The 16649-nt window shown below is 38.4% G+C and overlaps 1 protein-coding gene and 1 non-coding gene across 3 annotated transcripts in view; both read left to right on the top strand.

The window, feature by feature from the left end:
• The window catches only part of LOC137969397 (ankyrin-repeat and fibronectin type III domain-containing 1-like), a 210957-nt gene that overhangs the window by 154534 nt on the left and 39774 nt on the right, over positions 1-16649 (top strand). For both annotated transcript variants that reach the window (XM_068815613.1, XM_068815614.1), the window contains exons 15-17: positions 7324-7482; positions 7601-7718; positions 15869-16004. In XM_068815613.1, the coding sequence (XP_068671714.1) occupies positions 7324-7482; positions 7601-7718; positions 15869-16004 (413 nt within the window). The remainder of the gene's footprint in view (positions 1-7323; positions 7483-7600; positions 7719-15868; positions 16005-16649) is intronic.
• Trnat-agu (transfer RNA threonine (anticodon AGU)) lies at positions 5513-5584 on the top strand. Its single transcript has one exon. It is a non-coding gene; the product is annotated as a tRNA-Thr (tRNA).

Here is a 16649-nt window from a genome sequence, read left to right as displayed (position 1 = left end):
GGCTAACGAACGGGTAGTCAACGGGTTTTCCAACGCTTTCAACGGGTGCGCAAAAAATTCCCATGGGTTGCAATTTTTTTCCAACGGTTTGTAAAATTTTTCCCAACGCTTTTTACCGACACTTCCAACGGGTAGCCGAACGGCTTTTTTCAACGGTGCTTGATGATTTCCAACGCTTTCAACGCTTTTCAACGCTGTTGATAAACACTTGCAAGAAGACCAATGGGGAGTTTTGGTAACCAACCGTTTATTAAATGATCCGAAATGATGTTGGCTCGATATTTTCAGTGACTGAGAGCAGACGTCTACGCAAGTAGAAAATCAGGTCGCAAATGAAATAGAACTCAAGACAACACAACTCTCGATCACCACCGTGTCAACTTCTCAGCCGAAATCTGCATACCGTGTGAATCGGTATTCGTTTTATCAAAATTAATGGTTTCTTTCACCAGCCACCAGAAATGATACTTGCTCTTTATGACGCTTTTTAAATGTCTTTTATGGAATCCACTCGATCAAGCTAAGAATAAAGCTAGTTCAGATGTTTTTACACGTTGAGATGTAAATCAACCAACACAACTCTCGATCATCACGCCGTGTGAACTTCTCGACTGAAATTTACATACTGTTTGAATCGGTATTCTTTTTATCAAAAGCCAGTTTCTTTCACCAGTCGTATTCACAGTTACGTTTAGAGCTCAAGCATTTTCATCAACTCAAGCAAAATTGTTTGTGAAAACCTCAAGTAAACATGCACGCTGCAAATAATATTTATTTTCACAAGTCACACGCCATAATATTTAAAAAGACAGCAAAAACAAACGAGTTCTTGCATAGAATCCATGCTCTGAAGAATAAAGCAAAAGATTTTCTGTGTCACCGATTGAAATGACGAATAGACTATTTGCATGTGCGATGGACAAACTAAACGTCGCACAGGTTTCAAATCACGCACCAAGCAAGCTGAAACCCAGAGGTTTCCTTTCATGCCATTGTATCTGAAATCCGTCCAAAACTCGAAGCACTGGACCTCAAATAAAATTTTAAAATCCAGCATTCGGAACTCCAAGGAAGCGTAGTTGGATTTTGGTGTGACGGCGTGCAGCCATCACGACGTTTGCTCCTCTGTGATTGGCTAATTAGAAATCATCATCCAATCAGAGAGGAGCACACGGCGTGACGGCTGCAAGCATGTATCAAAGCTTGATCGAAAGCAATCTAAAGCCGGTATACGAAAATCCCGCTATGCATCCTTGGAGCTCCCAATGCTGGAGTTTTCAATATTATTTGAGGTCGAGCGCTTCGAGTTTTGGACGGATTTCAAGCTGAAATAACTACACTAATAGGTAGAATGGACAATAAAGACTCCAAAAACGAAGACCAAAGATCGAAGACCCATCCTGCGCGAACGTCAAATTAAATGTGATTGAATGATGCTGAACTTACCAATTGCAAATTTCAACTGAAAAATATTTGTTTAACTTAACCACTTGCCTGGAGTTTCTCGCGAGCTTTTTTGCCCCCTCAGCATCTTCACTGATGATACAGAACTCTTTTATCATATTTATAGCAAAGAGCTCTCTTATGAACGCACTGCTTGGAATGTATCGTTACTTCGGCTTTGAAAACAACTTGAAATGCTACATTTCTTTGGATAAAATAATAAGTTGTTGTATTTTACTTTGCAACTACAGTAGCTAATGAAGTAATGGATGCACTGAATTAATGCTGTTATTCTCATCTTTGATAAAATAAATCTACCTAAAATCGGAACTTTGTTTTCAAAATTTGGAAGTGCCAACGTATTGATTCTGAAGTCGCTCCAAAACGGTGCGGCTAGGATTCTTTAATGGGTAGGAGGAATTTTCCCAACGGCTTTTCTCAGCGCTTTCAACGGGTAAGGGAAAAAGAACCAAACGGCTTTTTCCAACGTTTCCAACGGTTTGGGAGAAAATTTCCCAACAGCTTTTTTCAATGCCTTCAACAGGTAAAGAAAAAAGCCCAATGGCTTTTCCAACGCCTACAATGGGTACCCAATGGGTAACCAACGGCTTTAGCCATTCAACGGAAAACCATTAGTGTACGTTTTCGCGTGAGAGGTCACATATTGACTTAACTCTGTCTGGTTGCTGTGCACCACATTCCTGAAGGACTGGTTATGGTTGGCAAATCTAGCCTTGAAGTCGGTGTCAGTTAGCCCTACGTAAGTCTCATTTCCCTCGCTTGAGGTAACTTGCCTGATATACTATACCCTTTGTTAAGAATTGGTTGTCAAGGGAGCATTGGTCTTTTTTCCTGCAATTGCATGATCTTTCTACATTAGCTATCTTGGGTTCTAGCGTTCTTAGCACGCGCTTATTGTGCTTGTCGATTATGCTTTTGACATTGGGCATGCAATATATATATATATATATATATATATATTTGGGGTGTGCATTGTCAGGGTTTCTCTCCTACACTCTCTCTAAAAATTAAAATTAGCCTGTATCCTTCTAGGATCCTTCCTTGTCATCCGCTAAGTTGACTACGGTCATGCATCATTAAGTTGATCCTTGGTTGAGTTTCAAGTGAAGTTATAGGCTCCCCTACTTTGTCACCTCGAAAGAAAATTTCCCGGGAGGCCCACACCTTAAACCAGGTAAATCACATCGTCGATGGCTGTGTTGCCAGCATGGTTGTCCTGGTGGTGTAGTGGTGATCACACCCGACTAGTAATGGGGGGACGTGGGTTCAAATCCCGCTCAGGGCAAATTTTCTTTCACACATTTATTCAGTTAAAAATATGATTATTTGGGGTGTGCATTGTCAGGGTTTCTCTCCTACACACACACACACTCTCTCTCTCTCTCTCTCTCTCTCTCTCTCTCTCTCTCTCTCTATATATATATATATATATATATATGTATAATAAACTGGTTTCAAATTTATAATCATCTGCAAAAAGGATCTCTGCAGTCTAAACAAGAGAAATGAGTTAGCAATCACACAATTTAGATGATACAATAACGCTTTTTTTGACTCATAGCAACTGTAATCCAGCTTTTATTGCCAGTTTCTGTAATTTAACAGTCGATCGCTAATATTACCTGATGAGTGTGGTCATCTTTTGGCCATAGGAATCAGAGCTGTAGTAATTAAACGATGAACTAACTCTGAAGTCTTGAAACCAGTTTAGTATTATTGTAAATACCCCTCTAAGAGTTGAGCACTCTCTGAAAATACATTCAAACCGAGTTCAAGAATTCATATCTATATCGAGGCTTGGACTGTGAATCCATTTGTGATCCTCCTGGGGGGCAGGGATGCGCTGTTGGCTCGAGAGACCTTCGTAACTTGCATACAAAATTGTCCTCTTCTCTCTCGTCCGCCTGTGAATCATCGTTCTGGTTGATCCAGCGTCATCTAGTTGGGGAAAAACATTGGCCCGGGATGACCTCGTAATTCCCATTCACTATCCAGATTGACCATGTAGCCAGCATGATTGCTCTGATGGTGTAGTGGTGATCACACCCAACCTGTAATCAGGGGGACGTGGGTTCAAATCCTGCTCAGGACATAAAAAGTTTTTCTCCCAATGAAAAATGTCTTCCGGGGGAAGACCGACTTGATTTAATATCATTTTCGGCTGGTCAGCCTTCTTCAGATAAACGTGAAAAAATCTAAAAACTAACTATCTAAAATAATCTAATCTAAAAACTATTTACAATGGTTGTGCATATCAGAGGTGCAAGCTTATATAAGAAACTTAAGAGACAAAAGGTTTGAATTACAAGCAAAATAACGATAGGATAAAAGCAAGTGACAAAAAGTTATGTGGTAAAGCCAAACGTACTAAGGACTAATCAATAAATAGAAGGTGGACAAGTAACAGTTCATTTTGAAACCAGAACATCTGAAAAAGTCTAATTAATTGCTATAGTTAATATGACTTTTTTCTGTTAAGGCCACCCGGATTAATTGTGAATAATTGTGTCATCCAATAGGCTTCTCTGGTAAGCAATAACTGGTCTAAATGTGATGTATTTTTGAAGGATATAACTTGCTCAATGATGATAAAACTCATTTGAGAAATGTCATGTTGGGAACTACTATAAGGTACTGCCAATTCACATGTTCTTCTATTGTTGAGCATATTGGATTTATGGTTGCAAAATCGAATTTTTAAACTCAGTGGACGTAGAACTCACATTTTGTAAATTACATTTAAGGCACGTTGCGAGATAAATTACATTTTTGGATGAGCAGGACAACTTTTGTCGGATAGAATAATGCCTACCTGTGGCCGAGCTTTGGAATTTAGAAGCTTGAAATAGGAAATTCTTACACAAGTCACATCTGTTTTTGTCATATTTGAAACAACCGCCCGCATTGACCGTCTGATTAGCAGCAGCACTTGGTCGAAATTTAGATGGTGCTAAAACTTCTGGTTCGACAGTGAGCAGGGAAAACAGATTTAACTGGAAAAATTTCTGTGATTTGAGGTGAAGATCTTAATAAACATAAGTGCTTCCTAATGAAATGGGATTATAATCGAGAACCAGAGGAAAAACGTTTTTTGTGGGCTTTAACGTTTTTGCTTAAAAGTTCAGATCTTGGAATTTTAAGAGCCTTGTCAAACTGTTTAAATTAATTGTCAGCTAATTCTGCCGGGTGATTTAGCGACTTAAGATACCCTTTGTATTCTTCACATCTAGTTTGCAAAAAATCATTGGTGGAACAATTGCGCTTAATTTTCAAGGTTACGTATTTACAAAGGACTTCTGTAACATCTGCACGTGCCAAAGGACAACATACGCGCGTGCCAAAGGATAGCATGCGAACGGAGAGTATATAAGCCACGCCAAAAATAAAAGGGAAGTAAGTGCAAAACCAAGGGAAAACAGCAGATAAATCATCCAGAAAAATGCTGCGCCAGAAGGATCCAAAAGGATTCACAGTCCAAACCTCGAGAAGATAATTTAAAATTGTTATGGAAAACGAGGACGGGCAACTTCGAGCGAAGGAAAATACATACAGTAAAAATTGTAAAAATGATAAAAAATTTAATAAAAAACGTTTCGGTCTGTGACCTTCATCACTGCACTGCAACTGATGAAGGTCACAGACCGAAACGTTTTTTATTAAATTTTTTATCATTTTTAGAATTTTTACTGTATATATTTTCCTTCGCTCGAAGTTGTCCGTCCTCGTTTTCCATAACAATTTTATATATACATATAATCATATATGGTGGGAGGGGGAATGTGGACAACTGATTGCCTGCAAATCTGGATCGCCTCACTACTCCCCAGTTGATCGGCTATGCACGGTCCTATCCCCTTATTGCAGGCAATCAGTTGTCCAGATTCCCCCTCCCACCCTATATGATAATTCTCTAAGGGGATAGGACCGTGCATAGCTGACCGACTGGGGGGTAGTGAGGCGATCCTGATTTGCCGAAAATGTGTGTTGAATTGTCTCCCTGGACCCAGCCACAATAAGGTTAATATACAGCCACGTTGCCAGTGTGGTTGGTTTGGTGGCCGAGTGGTGAAGGCATCCGACTAGTAATCTGAAGACCCGGGTTCAATTCCCGGGCGAACCACATATATATGAGGATCTCTCGAGCCAACAGCGCATCTCTGCTCCCCAGGAGGATCACAAATGGATTCACTGTCCAAGCCTGGGTGAAATGTAGTTAATTAATGAAGCAAGGACAGATAACCTCTGGATGACATTTTCATTGGGAGAAAAACTTTTTATGCCCTGAGCGGGATTTGAACCCACATCCCCCTGATTACCGGTTGGGTGTGATCACCACTACACTATCAGAGCAACCATGCTGGCTACATGGCCAATTTAGATAGCGAATGGGATTTTACGTGGTTACGTGCTTCTCTCTTGTCCGCCTGTGAATCGTCGTTCCTGTCGATCCAGTGTCATGTAGTTGGAGAAAAACAATGTCCTGGGATAACTACCTAAAATCCCATTCCCTATCTAGATTGGCCATGTAGCCAGCATGGTTGCTCTGATAGTGTAGTGGTGATCACACCCAACCAGTAATCAGGGGGACGTGGGCTCAAATCCTGCTCAGGGCATATAACGTTTTTCTCCCAATGAAAATGTCATCCAGGGGTTGTCCGTCCTTGGTCCCTTCAAACTTCATATATAGTTTAAACTCTTCATATGTAGTTTAAACTCTACAGTTCTGTTTTGTAGTTTTCTAACGGAATTACATTTACACTGTATTTATATCCATCGCGATTCATTGAAATTCAAATTTAAATTAGCTTGATTGCCTATTTCCTTAATATTTCCATTGTCACAGTAAAATCAGCCTTCACTTTTTTCTCAGCATTCTCTATCCAATTGCCTTTTTCATTATACTTAACATCTTTCTCCCAGATTTCCTTCCAAAACTGTCAAGGTGCTTCTGCATGATTTCGTTAGCTCGGTTGACATCTCTTTCTATGCCTTTCAGGTGGTCAATCAATCTCTTTCGATTGTGTGCAAAGGGTCTGTTTTGATGGTATTGCTCCACTCTGCTCTCATATTGTTGTATTCTTTGGCTTTTTGCGATTACTCTCTGTTTCAATCTTTCAATGATCACTTTATAACCCCTTACTTGGGTGTTGTATTGTGCATGTAGTCGAGCTTTTAAGTGTTTATTTTAAATGGTATTCTGCAAGGACTCAAGCTTTCCAATTTCTTTTCTCGATTCGTTTATCAGATTGGTGGGTCACTTTTTCCACCAAGGCATTGTTTCCCCTCAACCTTTACTTCTCTTAACACCTGTCAACTGTTCTTCTACACGTCCAGCCACCTTTAAGATTCTATTATTACCATTATTATTAGAGTATAAAAGATATTTATATATTATTATTATTATTATTATTATTATTATTATTATTATTATTATTATTATTATTATTATTATTATTATTTCTGGGGTTACGTCAAAAAGATCTTCAATGTAAAAGACGAAATCCTCCCTTCATTCTCCATGGACGAGTGTTTTGATTACTTTGTAAGAACTCTATGGTCAGTAACTGACTAGAGTCTTCAACCTTCCAAGCTGGATACCAACTTTATCTGATACTGTAATTCCATGTAACCTTGAACCTCCAACATACCAACAGATAAGATTTGGGATAGCCAAGACTTAATAAAATTTAATTTTTTGGTTCATAAATATACCAGTATATATCACTCAATTTCAAGTAGCCAGTGTTTTTGATAGCCTATACGTGGAGAGATACACTAATTAGTATTATTAACATTATAGCCAGTGTTACTACTTAGGTACTGACTGTTTCAAACTCAGTTTGTTTTGTTTCTTTGCAGCATGGCATGAAGTTGACGACTCTAAACCTCGTTTCCAAGGTCGATTGAATGTCATTGATGATTTGTTTGGGCGGGTTTGGCAAAGCCATGAAGATTTCTCACCATTTCGACCTATGGTGGCACACAGACCGCGCAGTAATACTTTTGGAAGTCAGACGGGTGAGACAGTCAGTCGTTTTGTAAAATTGATGATACCCCTTCAGTCTGCACTGTGTAATTATCAGGAAAAACGTTCAGCATGAAAGACTTTCAGTTCCATATATATTTTTTTTGGCAGCTTCTGACTGTGGTGTTTCCCCAAGAACAAGTCGAAAATCTGTGATGAAGAAAAGTCTCACAAAATACACAAATCTACTGTTTCACTCAGCACCCAAATTTGCTCGACATCTAAAAAGGTGAAATTATGTGTTGACTGTTTGTGTTGCATTCTAAAAATCCCCCTTTGTTATGCTGATAAACCCCTCTTGCTGGTTTGCATGTAGGTAGTTCCATAACAAAGTTGTTGCCATGTGATGAAAAAAGCACTTACAACTGGATTGCTAATTTCTTTGGCATTTGTTCTGAGCTCTGCGTATCTGTTGTTGTGCGTGCTTACTATCGTAATGAGCCTATGAGCCAAATTAATTAATCATATCCCCACATTTCGACACAAAGGACAAGAACTCCATTTATAAAAATGTGGGGATATGACATACTAAATCAATAATTTGATTACATGTCATTGATACTGCACTAGAAATGCAAATGTTGAGTCATATGACACCAGTTGGATGACGGTATCTTCACTTTCTTCAAACCTAGTCTACAAGCAGTCTATCTTTCATTGCTCAATGAGTCAAGCACCAGGAGAAGACAGATACGAAAAATTGGCCATGCAAAATGTGAATTCGAAGAGGAGCGAATGAAAAGAGGGACTATCGAGTTTGACTATCGAGTTAGACTATCGAGTTTGACTCTTGCATTGCACTCACAATGTAAAAATATGATTGGCTAATCCTGGAGCATTGACAACAAGTTGTCAGCGCATTATTCACAAGCTTGACACTTGGTTTCAATAAATAATTACAATATATCAAAGGAGCAGGGCTGGCATAGTCGTGAGAGCACTCGCCTCTCTCCAATGTGGCCCGGGCTCAATTCCCATAGTCGGCATCATATTTTGGTTGAGTTTGTTGATTTTCTACTCTGCTCCAAGAGCTTTTTCTTTCCCCACACCTCAAAAATCCACATTAGGTTTGATCTGTTTTCAGTTGATTTCTAGTCTCGCCAATTAGTCGATCTCTCATGCTCGGCTACATATGTTTTTACATGTGCTATTATTATTATTATTATTATTATTATTATTATTATATCTGACAGCTTGCAGCAATGTTTAGCTTGCTTTCCTCAAACAGTAGCCTTGAAAGAGGAGCAAATTGAAGCAGTAAAATCCCTCCTTTCAGTTCACGATGTTATTGCGATTCTCCCAACAGGCTTGGGGAAAAGCTCATGTTTTAAAGTGTTTTGTATGATCTTACAAATTAATGTAAATTTATTACCGTACAAATTAAGCTTGCTTAATTAATTAATTAATTAATTAATTAATTCACTACAGTCGAGCCCTATTAAGCGGCCACCTCTTATTAAGTGGCCAGTTACCAAAATCCCAAAATTATTTTCAGTTGTGAGTATTATAAATTAAGCCCCTTATAATTATAAATTAAGCGGCCACGCCTGTTAAGAGACTGCGGCCACCTTTGGTCGTCCAGATGAAGGTTTTCTATTGTTTTTTTATCAGCATCCACCCAAATACACATGGTTTGGCATTGTTTTTCATAAGGTAATGACAGATAAGAATCCGAAGTAGAAAGTGACTACTAATAAATACATTAAAAACACATGTATTGTTCTCTGTTCGTGATTATGATTACATGTCTACTAAGCAATTTAACCGACCATAAAAATACAAATACAGTGTATAGCGTGCCAAAAAGACGTCTAATCCATTGTTTGAGTTCAAATCCTTTTTCAAGCTTTGTTTTCAACCATGAAATGGAAAATTTGTCTCCTGTGATGAAGTATTTACATGGAACTTCTAAGCCATATCCACCTCCTTTATTGACGTGTTTGCCGTTAACAACTGCTTTCCTATTATTGGTTGCTCTCTTAGGAAATTTCAGGAGTATAGCGCAGTTTTCCAGTTAGGTACGTACAGGAAGGCGCAGTAAAGCAAGTTCCGAAGGGGCAGGCCTCTAGGGTTTTTATTTTTAGGGCCTCTGATATGCCATTTCCTATGTTTTCCAGGGAAAAGTTTCATAAATCAAAGCATGAAAAAACACTAACTATTCATTAACTTTGTTGTTTATTTATCAACGTTTGGAACTACTGATCATATAATAATATTAGACTAGTGTATTATCAGCTGTAAATGTGGCTACAGGGCAAGACATCTCCCTTTACGACAGGAATATTAGATAAACTAGCAGTTCTCATTGAGAAGTGAGTGCTGCCATTAAAGGTGTTTTTGAATGCAAATACGACAATGAGAATTTCATTAAAAATATAACTTATTTTATTTGCAAAATGACATGGTTACATGTTTTTTTTTTAAATATAACATTAACAAGTAACTATTGGTGTGACTAGGGCTTTTGTTGGGATTATGCTTGTAGCAATTGCTAAAAGTGGAAAAGAAATATATTGGTTAACAAAAACAGAAGTTGTAACGAGTAACACTGTCTAACGCAACATGTAAACGATTAGTGACACTTTCTTTTGTCCATCTAGCGCAACGTGGAAATAAACTAAATACTTGGTGTAGCAACAGTCACTGTGGTGTAACAACAGTTACTACATGTATAACAGCAATGACTGGTTCATGAACTGATCGTTAAAACAATTAGTGACAGTGACACTGTGTAACGCGACATGTAATAGACTGTAACAATGTTAGGCTATATTAATAGATCAGTGGAAAGTGCCAAAACTCACTTGTAAACAGCGAAACCTTGATTGTGATCAACTGTATTTATGACTTGCTGCAAGCACATGCGATTTTCCACTGAGCGAGCACGATTTTCCGCTGAGCAAGCACATGTCAATTTTCCTTATGAGACAGCTGCTGATTGGCTAGACTGTGCCATATAACAGGATTTCTGATTGGCTGTTTCTTAATGCGAACGATGGGTTGAACTGTTGAACCAAAATTTCTCGATGGCTTCAAGAATGTGAAGGCTGCCTATCGGCAGCAATAAATTAACAAATTAATTAATAATTAAAATATTTTATTTTTTTGGATTGTGGAGGTATGTGTGTGATATGGGTGCTATGCTTCTGAATTTAGTTAGCTGTATCACCATCATGTCCATCAACTTAATAGTCATTTTCTACTTGATTTTCCTCACAAGATCTCCTACATGTACCTGGAAGCACAATTGCCACGGCATTAGGATCTTTTTTTATTGCCGGGTTTCCCGTTTTGTAACTTTTGTAACAACTGTACGTAAGTGTTACAGTATATGGCTCTCATCAAGACTTCATTACCGGATTTCCTTAAAATTTCATTTGTACGATTGATATTTCTATATTTCTTATATTTGTATACAAGTCCTTATAGACTAACTTTACCTGGTTCTTGTTGTTCTAGCGCAAATGAAAATAACCCACTTGATATTTGCGCTTTATAAGTGAAATAAATTATTATTGTTATTATTATTATTATTATTATTATTATCATTCTTGTTGTGCAATTTTTAAACGTTTTATTGTGACTGTAAAACAGCTGTTAAAAGTCTTTACAATAAGCATGCTTGCATTTGAATAACTTGACTTTTTCAAGTAAGTTTCAGACCAATTCCACTTTCTATTTTACCGAGGGTGGCCACTGAATAGGGGTGAGTGCCATAACGGCACATTAAATATTCAATTTTACGCCCCAGGAAGTGCAACCAAAATAATAATATTAAAGTGAAGCATTTGCCTGTGACGAAACAGAAAAAGACGATAAATCTTATTGCTATCCCTTCTCTACTTTTGACTAATATATGTCACGTTTCAAACAAGTTGGACGAACTGCATGGCATTATTGGTGTTAACCAGCCTTCTGCTGTTTTAATTATGGAATCTTGGTTGTCTTCCGAAATTCCTGACTCAGCAATAGATATTGGATGTAATTACTGCTTGTACCGTCTTGACCGCCCAACGCCAGGAGGTGGTGTTTTGGTATAGATTGCTTCATCTCTACACTGCACTCGTCTATCTGATTTAGAGAGAAACGAGAAAGAAGTTATCTGGCTTTTATTGAACCTCCACAAACCCCAAGACCTTACAGTGTCATTCTTATGGTTGGTTTGCACTACCCTCCTGTTCAAAGTGATGAAAGTGAACGAGAATTTGTCGATTATTTAACTCAGGGAGTAGATTCTGTGCTTGTGGAACGCCCATCTGCTGGAGTAATTATTGATGGAGACTTCAATTTGCTCAACCCGTGCTTGTTGTGCCACCGCCTAAATTTAAAGAGACATGTAAAAGCTCCTGCAAGGGGCAATAACACTGTTGATCAGATACTAACAAATATACCTGATTTGTATGAAGATGTCCAGCATTTACCACCGATTGGACGTTCAGACCATCAGTGTTTAATGATAACACCAATTATCAGACAAAAGGTTCCTTCAGTGTCCCGGAAAGTTTGTGTAATAAAACCAGAGAATGTTAACACCCGCGGACTCAAACTTAACCTTGAGGATTGGGCGATTCTTTACAACTCTGGAGACGTGGATGAAAAAGTGGCTGCTTTTATTTCTGTTATTGTCAATGTACTTGATGATGCTATCCCTATGAGATCTTGATATGTGACAGACAAAGAGGCCACTGAAGTAAATACGAACATTTAAAGGATAAGATTGCATGCCTCATCACTTATGCCAAGCAGAACTTCTACCCGCAACAAAGCTCAGAGTTTTTGTAACTCCAATCCTAGCAAATGGTTCAAATACATCTATGGTTTGTCTGGAGCTCATAACAATTGTAATCACTTGAATATGTCTGCTCCAACTAAGTCAGAATTACTGCAAATGGCCGATGACCTCCTTGAAGCTTTAATGGTACCATGGAAAGACCGTGAACCTTCTGCTCTGCATGTCGATGATCTTGTGGACAGTGTTGTTTTGATCGTCCCCCACCAATGCCTAACATTGGCGAGGTAAAAGTTGCCCTTAAGAAGGCTAAATCCACGGAAAGCCACAGGATCAGATGGAGTGCCTGCTTGGATTCTAAAACAATTCAATGACGAACTTGCTTCTTTCATTCATGACATAATTTGTGCAAATATCCAGCAATGCAAGTACCCTACATTGTACAAGCATGCTTGGGTAAGTCCTGTGCCAAAAGTTAAGAACCCAGTGGATATCGCCAACGATTTTAGACAAATATGTGTGCTGCCACAAATTGCAAAAGTGTTGGAAAGGTTTCAGCTTAACCTGAACAAAGATGATCTCAAAATTACGAACAATCAGCATGCTTTTACCCAAGGTAGATCCAGTTTTACGGCTCTCACTTGTGTAACGTAGGATTGGTACAATGCTACGGATCTTGGCAGCAAGTTTGCCGGTGTGCACACCGTGTTTGTAAATTTCCGAAAAGTGTTCAATCTGGTCAACCATGCCACCTCGTTGACCAAGCTTGCCGCCATGGGAGTTAGTCGAAGTTTTTAGAAATGGACGCAAAGTTTTTTATCAGAAATAACGTTTCAAGTGAAGCTACCAGGAGTGTTGTCCAAAGCAGGCCAAGTAATTGCAGGTGTGCCGCAAGGGGGCATTATTATATCCAACACTCTTCAACGTTCATATTAATGACATCGAGGAAGGCATCCCAAGCGAGTTATGCATCTCAACGTGCAAATATGCCTATGATTGTACACAATATCAGCTTGTACCCTTAAACTCGAAGAGCTGTATGAAGGACGTGGTGAACCATTTGGAATGCTGGGCTGCTGTCAATAAAATGGAAATTAATGCTAAGAAAACAAAGGATATGTCGATTTCATTCAAGAAAACAAGTGGTACTCCACCACCATTGCATGTGAAGGATGTGAAGCTTGAAAGAGTCAGACAGTTTAAATTGCCTGGATTCGCAGTCCAGGATGACTTAAAGTGGAACTCTCACATGACAAATATCGTAAGCAAAGCCAGTAAATGCATCTACCACGTGAGAGCATGTTGAAAAGCTATTATTCCAGCTGAGGTTGGTCTTTCAATTTACATCACAGAAATCCGGACATTGGTGGCATATGCTATCCGGATTTGGGGTGGTTTGGCAGAGTGCAGGAACATTGCCTGAGAATTCTTGGACTTCCCAAGGACACCCTAAAATCGGTAGAGCAAAGAAGAGATGCAATGACCAGAAACCAGCTGGAACGTATATATGCTGGAAAGTAGCAATTTCAGCCACTTATTTAAGCACCCCCCTCAATCTAAACAAAACTGCAGTCTACGAAACAAAAGTACCTCTTTCCAGGACAAATAGACATAAAAAATCTTTCATTCTGAGAGCCTTAAAACTGTACAAGGAGAAATCGTTGTAATATGCATGATAGGAATGTCTCTTAATGAGAATTTTGTTGATATTGTTAAATTAAATTGATATTTTAAAGTAATAAGTATGGAATTTATGATCTCAATTCAATTTCTGGCTATTTAACCTAAGGAGCAAACACTCGAACTTATAGTTTTATATGTATGCATATAGATTTTCAACTTTTACCTAGATTCTTGTAACACCTATATATCTTGTTTTGTGGTGCACAATAAAGTTATTATTATTTGACTGTAATTAATTGCAAATTAAGGTAAACGTATCCAAGGAGCATAACAATCTGCTAAGAAACACAGAAATGGTGGGGAAAGCCCCCAAAAAATAAGCTGTCTCGTTGATACAAGGCACAATCTAACAGGCATTCAAGAAAGAAGAGATCCCGGGCCCAAGTCAAAGCTTCAATTTAAGGAGGCTCGAAAGGGTTTCTTTGTTGCTAAAATTCATAGTGTAGGCAAACTATAAATATCTTTGCAACTCTATTGTTAGGTAATACTTTGAGGGCACTTATGACGTCATATCGGTTACCACAGCAACACGCCAGGCCAACAAAAAGGCCCTCTAAACTTCAGTTGTTGAAAATTATCTGAAAAACTAAGTCGGTGACCTACCGTTTTTATTTCTTTGTTGGAAATCTCCCTAAATTCTTTAACTTATTAGAGAGTATGACAAAAAGTTATCTAGTAGAATTTAAGATATATCGAAAAATGGCATATTATAGTTTACAGAAAATTGTACTAGATAAATTTCCCCGAAACTTTTTTGTTTAAAGTGCCATTGTGAATGATACGTGCATGCAAGAGATAGAGATAGAGGCAATTTTTCTCCGCAGGTTTTATTTCCGTTTCGCGCTATTTTACGCCGTATTTTCACTTCCGGTATGTTTTGATATAAATTTGATTCATTCAGCTGACGCGTGTTTCTTAGTTATGGCGTGTGTGGGTTACTCTCGCTCGGGCAGCTAAAAACCCTTTCGAGCCTCCTTAAGTAGAATTACACACTTTTGCCACCGACAAACACACATGTATGTCAGTGGGAATTAAATTACTGCAAAAACATGAGGCCAAAAGGTTACATTCACATCACTGCAAAGGGAATCAACACCAAGAAAGTAAAAAAATATTATCAAGACAAACTATTTTGTTGGAAGAAAAAATGTCACACAGCAATAGGAAAGTCCAAATCTGAAGTCTCTTAAAACACTTAACAATTATTGGGCGAGTTTGAGCAAAATATAGTGATTTGTCAGGGACGAGCAGATCAAAACTAACCGATTGGACCTCAGAGAGTTGGATCCAGGGAAAAGTGACGTGAAAGGCTCACTAGCTTAAAATTTCAGCATGTGAATGCAGCTTATTATATATGCAAAACGTGAGTTTGAAAAAGTCTGAAGACCCAAAACTCCTGTGCTGCATATTAATTCTGCGGGGTCCACATGCATTGCATTCTTAAACGACTGAGTATTTGACGTCATTTTCTCCTTGATCCAGCTCTCTCAAGATCTTAAAGTTAGTAATGGCGGACCAATTCTAATTAAAATAAACAGGTGCCTTTTTGAAATCATGGCTTTGGTTGCTTAATGTTTAGTTAACAAAGTTTTGAAATCCAAAGAAAAGTAAGAATTGATTTTTTGGTCACAGGGGCACTTTAATAAACATAATATTGCAAAAACCATTGCGAGATGAAATCCTACATGAAGCACCTAAAAGAGGTGTTCACTCAAATATGGACTCGAGAGAGCGAACTTACGACAAAGGCAAGAGAGACCAGATCACATACAAGAGAGTCGTGTAGGCCTGTCAACCCCAGTTACTGTAACGCTCCCTGGTTTTGTCTGTAGTCCCTCTTTTCATTCACTCCTCCTTGAATCCAGATTTCACGCTGCCTGTTTTTTTTTTTTTTTCATGCCTGTCGAACAGGAACCTGATTGCAAATTATATATCAAGTTGTAATAAGTTGTCGTTTTACCTCTCAGAGGTGTGTATTTAGCTGCCATTTTATTCAGTGATGATGAGAAGTTGCTTGTTACCTTGGATGAAAATATCCCAATCATTGAAGTGGATGATAATCCCCCAAGCACTTTCTTACAAGACTTTTGTTGGCTAATGAAGGTAAGTGGTTCGCCGTATTTTGATGATAGCTTGTGCATTGTTCAGTATGCATTAAAGCACTAAGGTAAGTAAGGGATCTGAAGCAGCATGCTTGAAGGGAATTGTGTGCTGCAATTACATACTGTAAATGGACATAGACTTAAACTTTGTTTAGCTTGAATTCTTTGCTAGTATGTTTGAATGTAAATATGACAGTGGGAACTTCAAAGTTAAAGGTAACTAAATTTATTTCCAATCTGAAGAACAATATTCATTAAAAACTGAACTACAGATATCAGATTTCCAGCACTTTTATTGGCTCGGAACAGGCTATCAGTTCATATACCTGCTCTACCTAATATGGTCAAGGAATGTGTCATCATTAAAGCAAGCTAAAAACATTTTTGCACCTGTGACAAAAAAATGGCAGACAAAAGCTGTTTTGGACTGGAATTGACCGAGGCGGTAATCGATGCTTCAGTGGAAGAGTTGTTGATCCTGAAGTTTTTAATAAAACAATTATTCTAATCGGGCTTACTGGATATAAAATGATTATGACCTTGATGAATGCTTGTTCGCGTAGAAGCAATCATAACAGAAAAGCAGAAGTGATCGCCATGACTCACCTGTAAATCAAGAGTCTTCCACAAACTGAGAAAAAACAGC

This window comes from Montipora foliosa, chromosome 9, assembly GCF_036669935.1.
Source record: "Montipora foliosa isolate CH-2021 chromosome 9, ASM3666993v2, whole genome shotgun sequence".
Lineage (NCBI taxonomy): Eukaryota > Metazoa > Cnidaria > Anthozoa > Scleractinia > Acroporidae > Montipora > Montipora foliosa.
The sequence above is the reverse complement of the archived record's forward strand: the minus strand, read 5'-3'. Positions and strand labels throughout refer to the sequence as shown.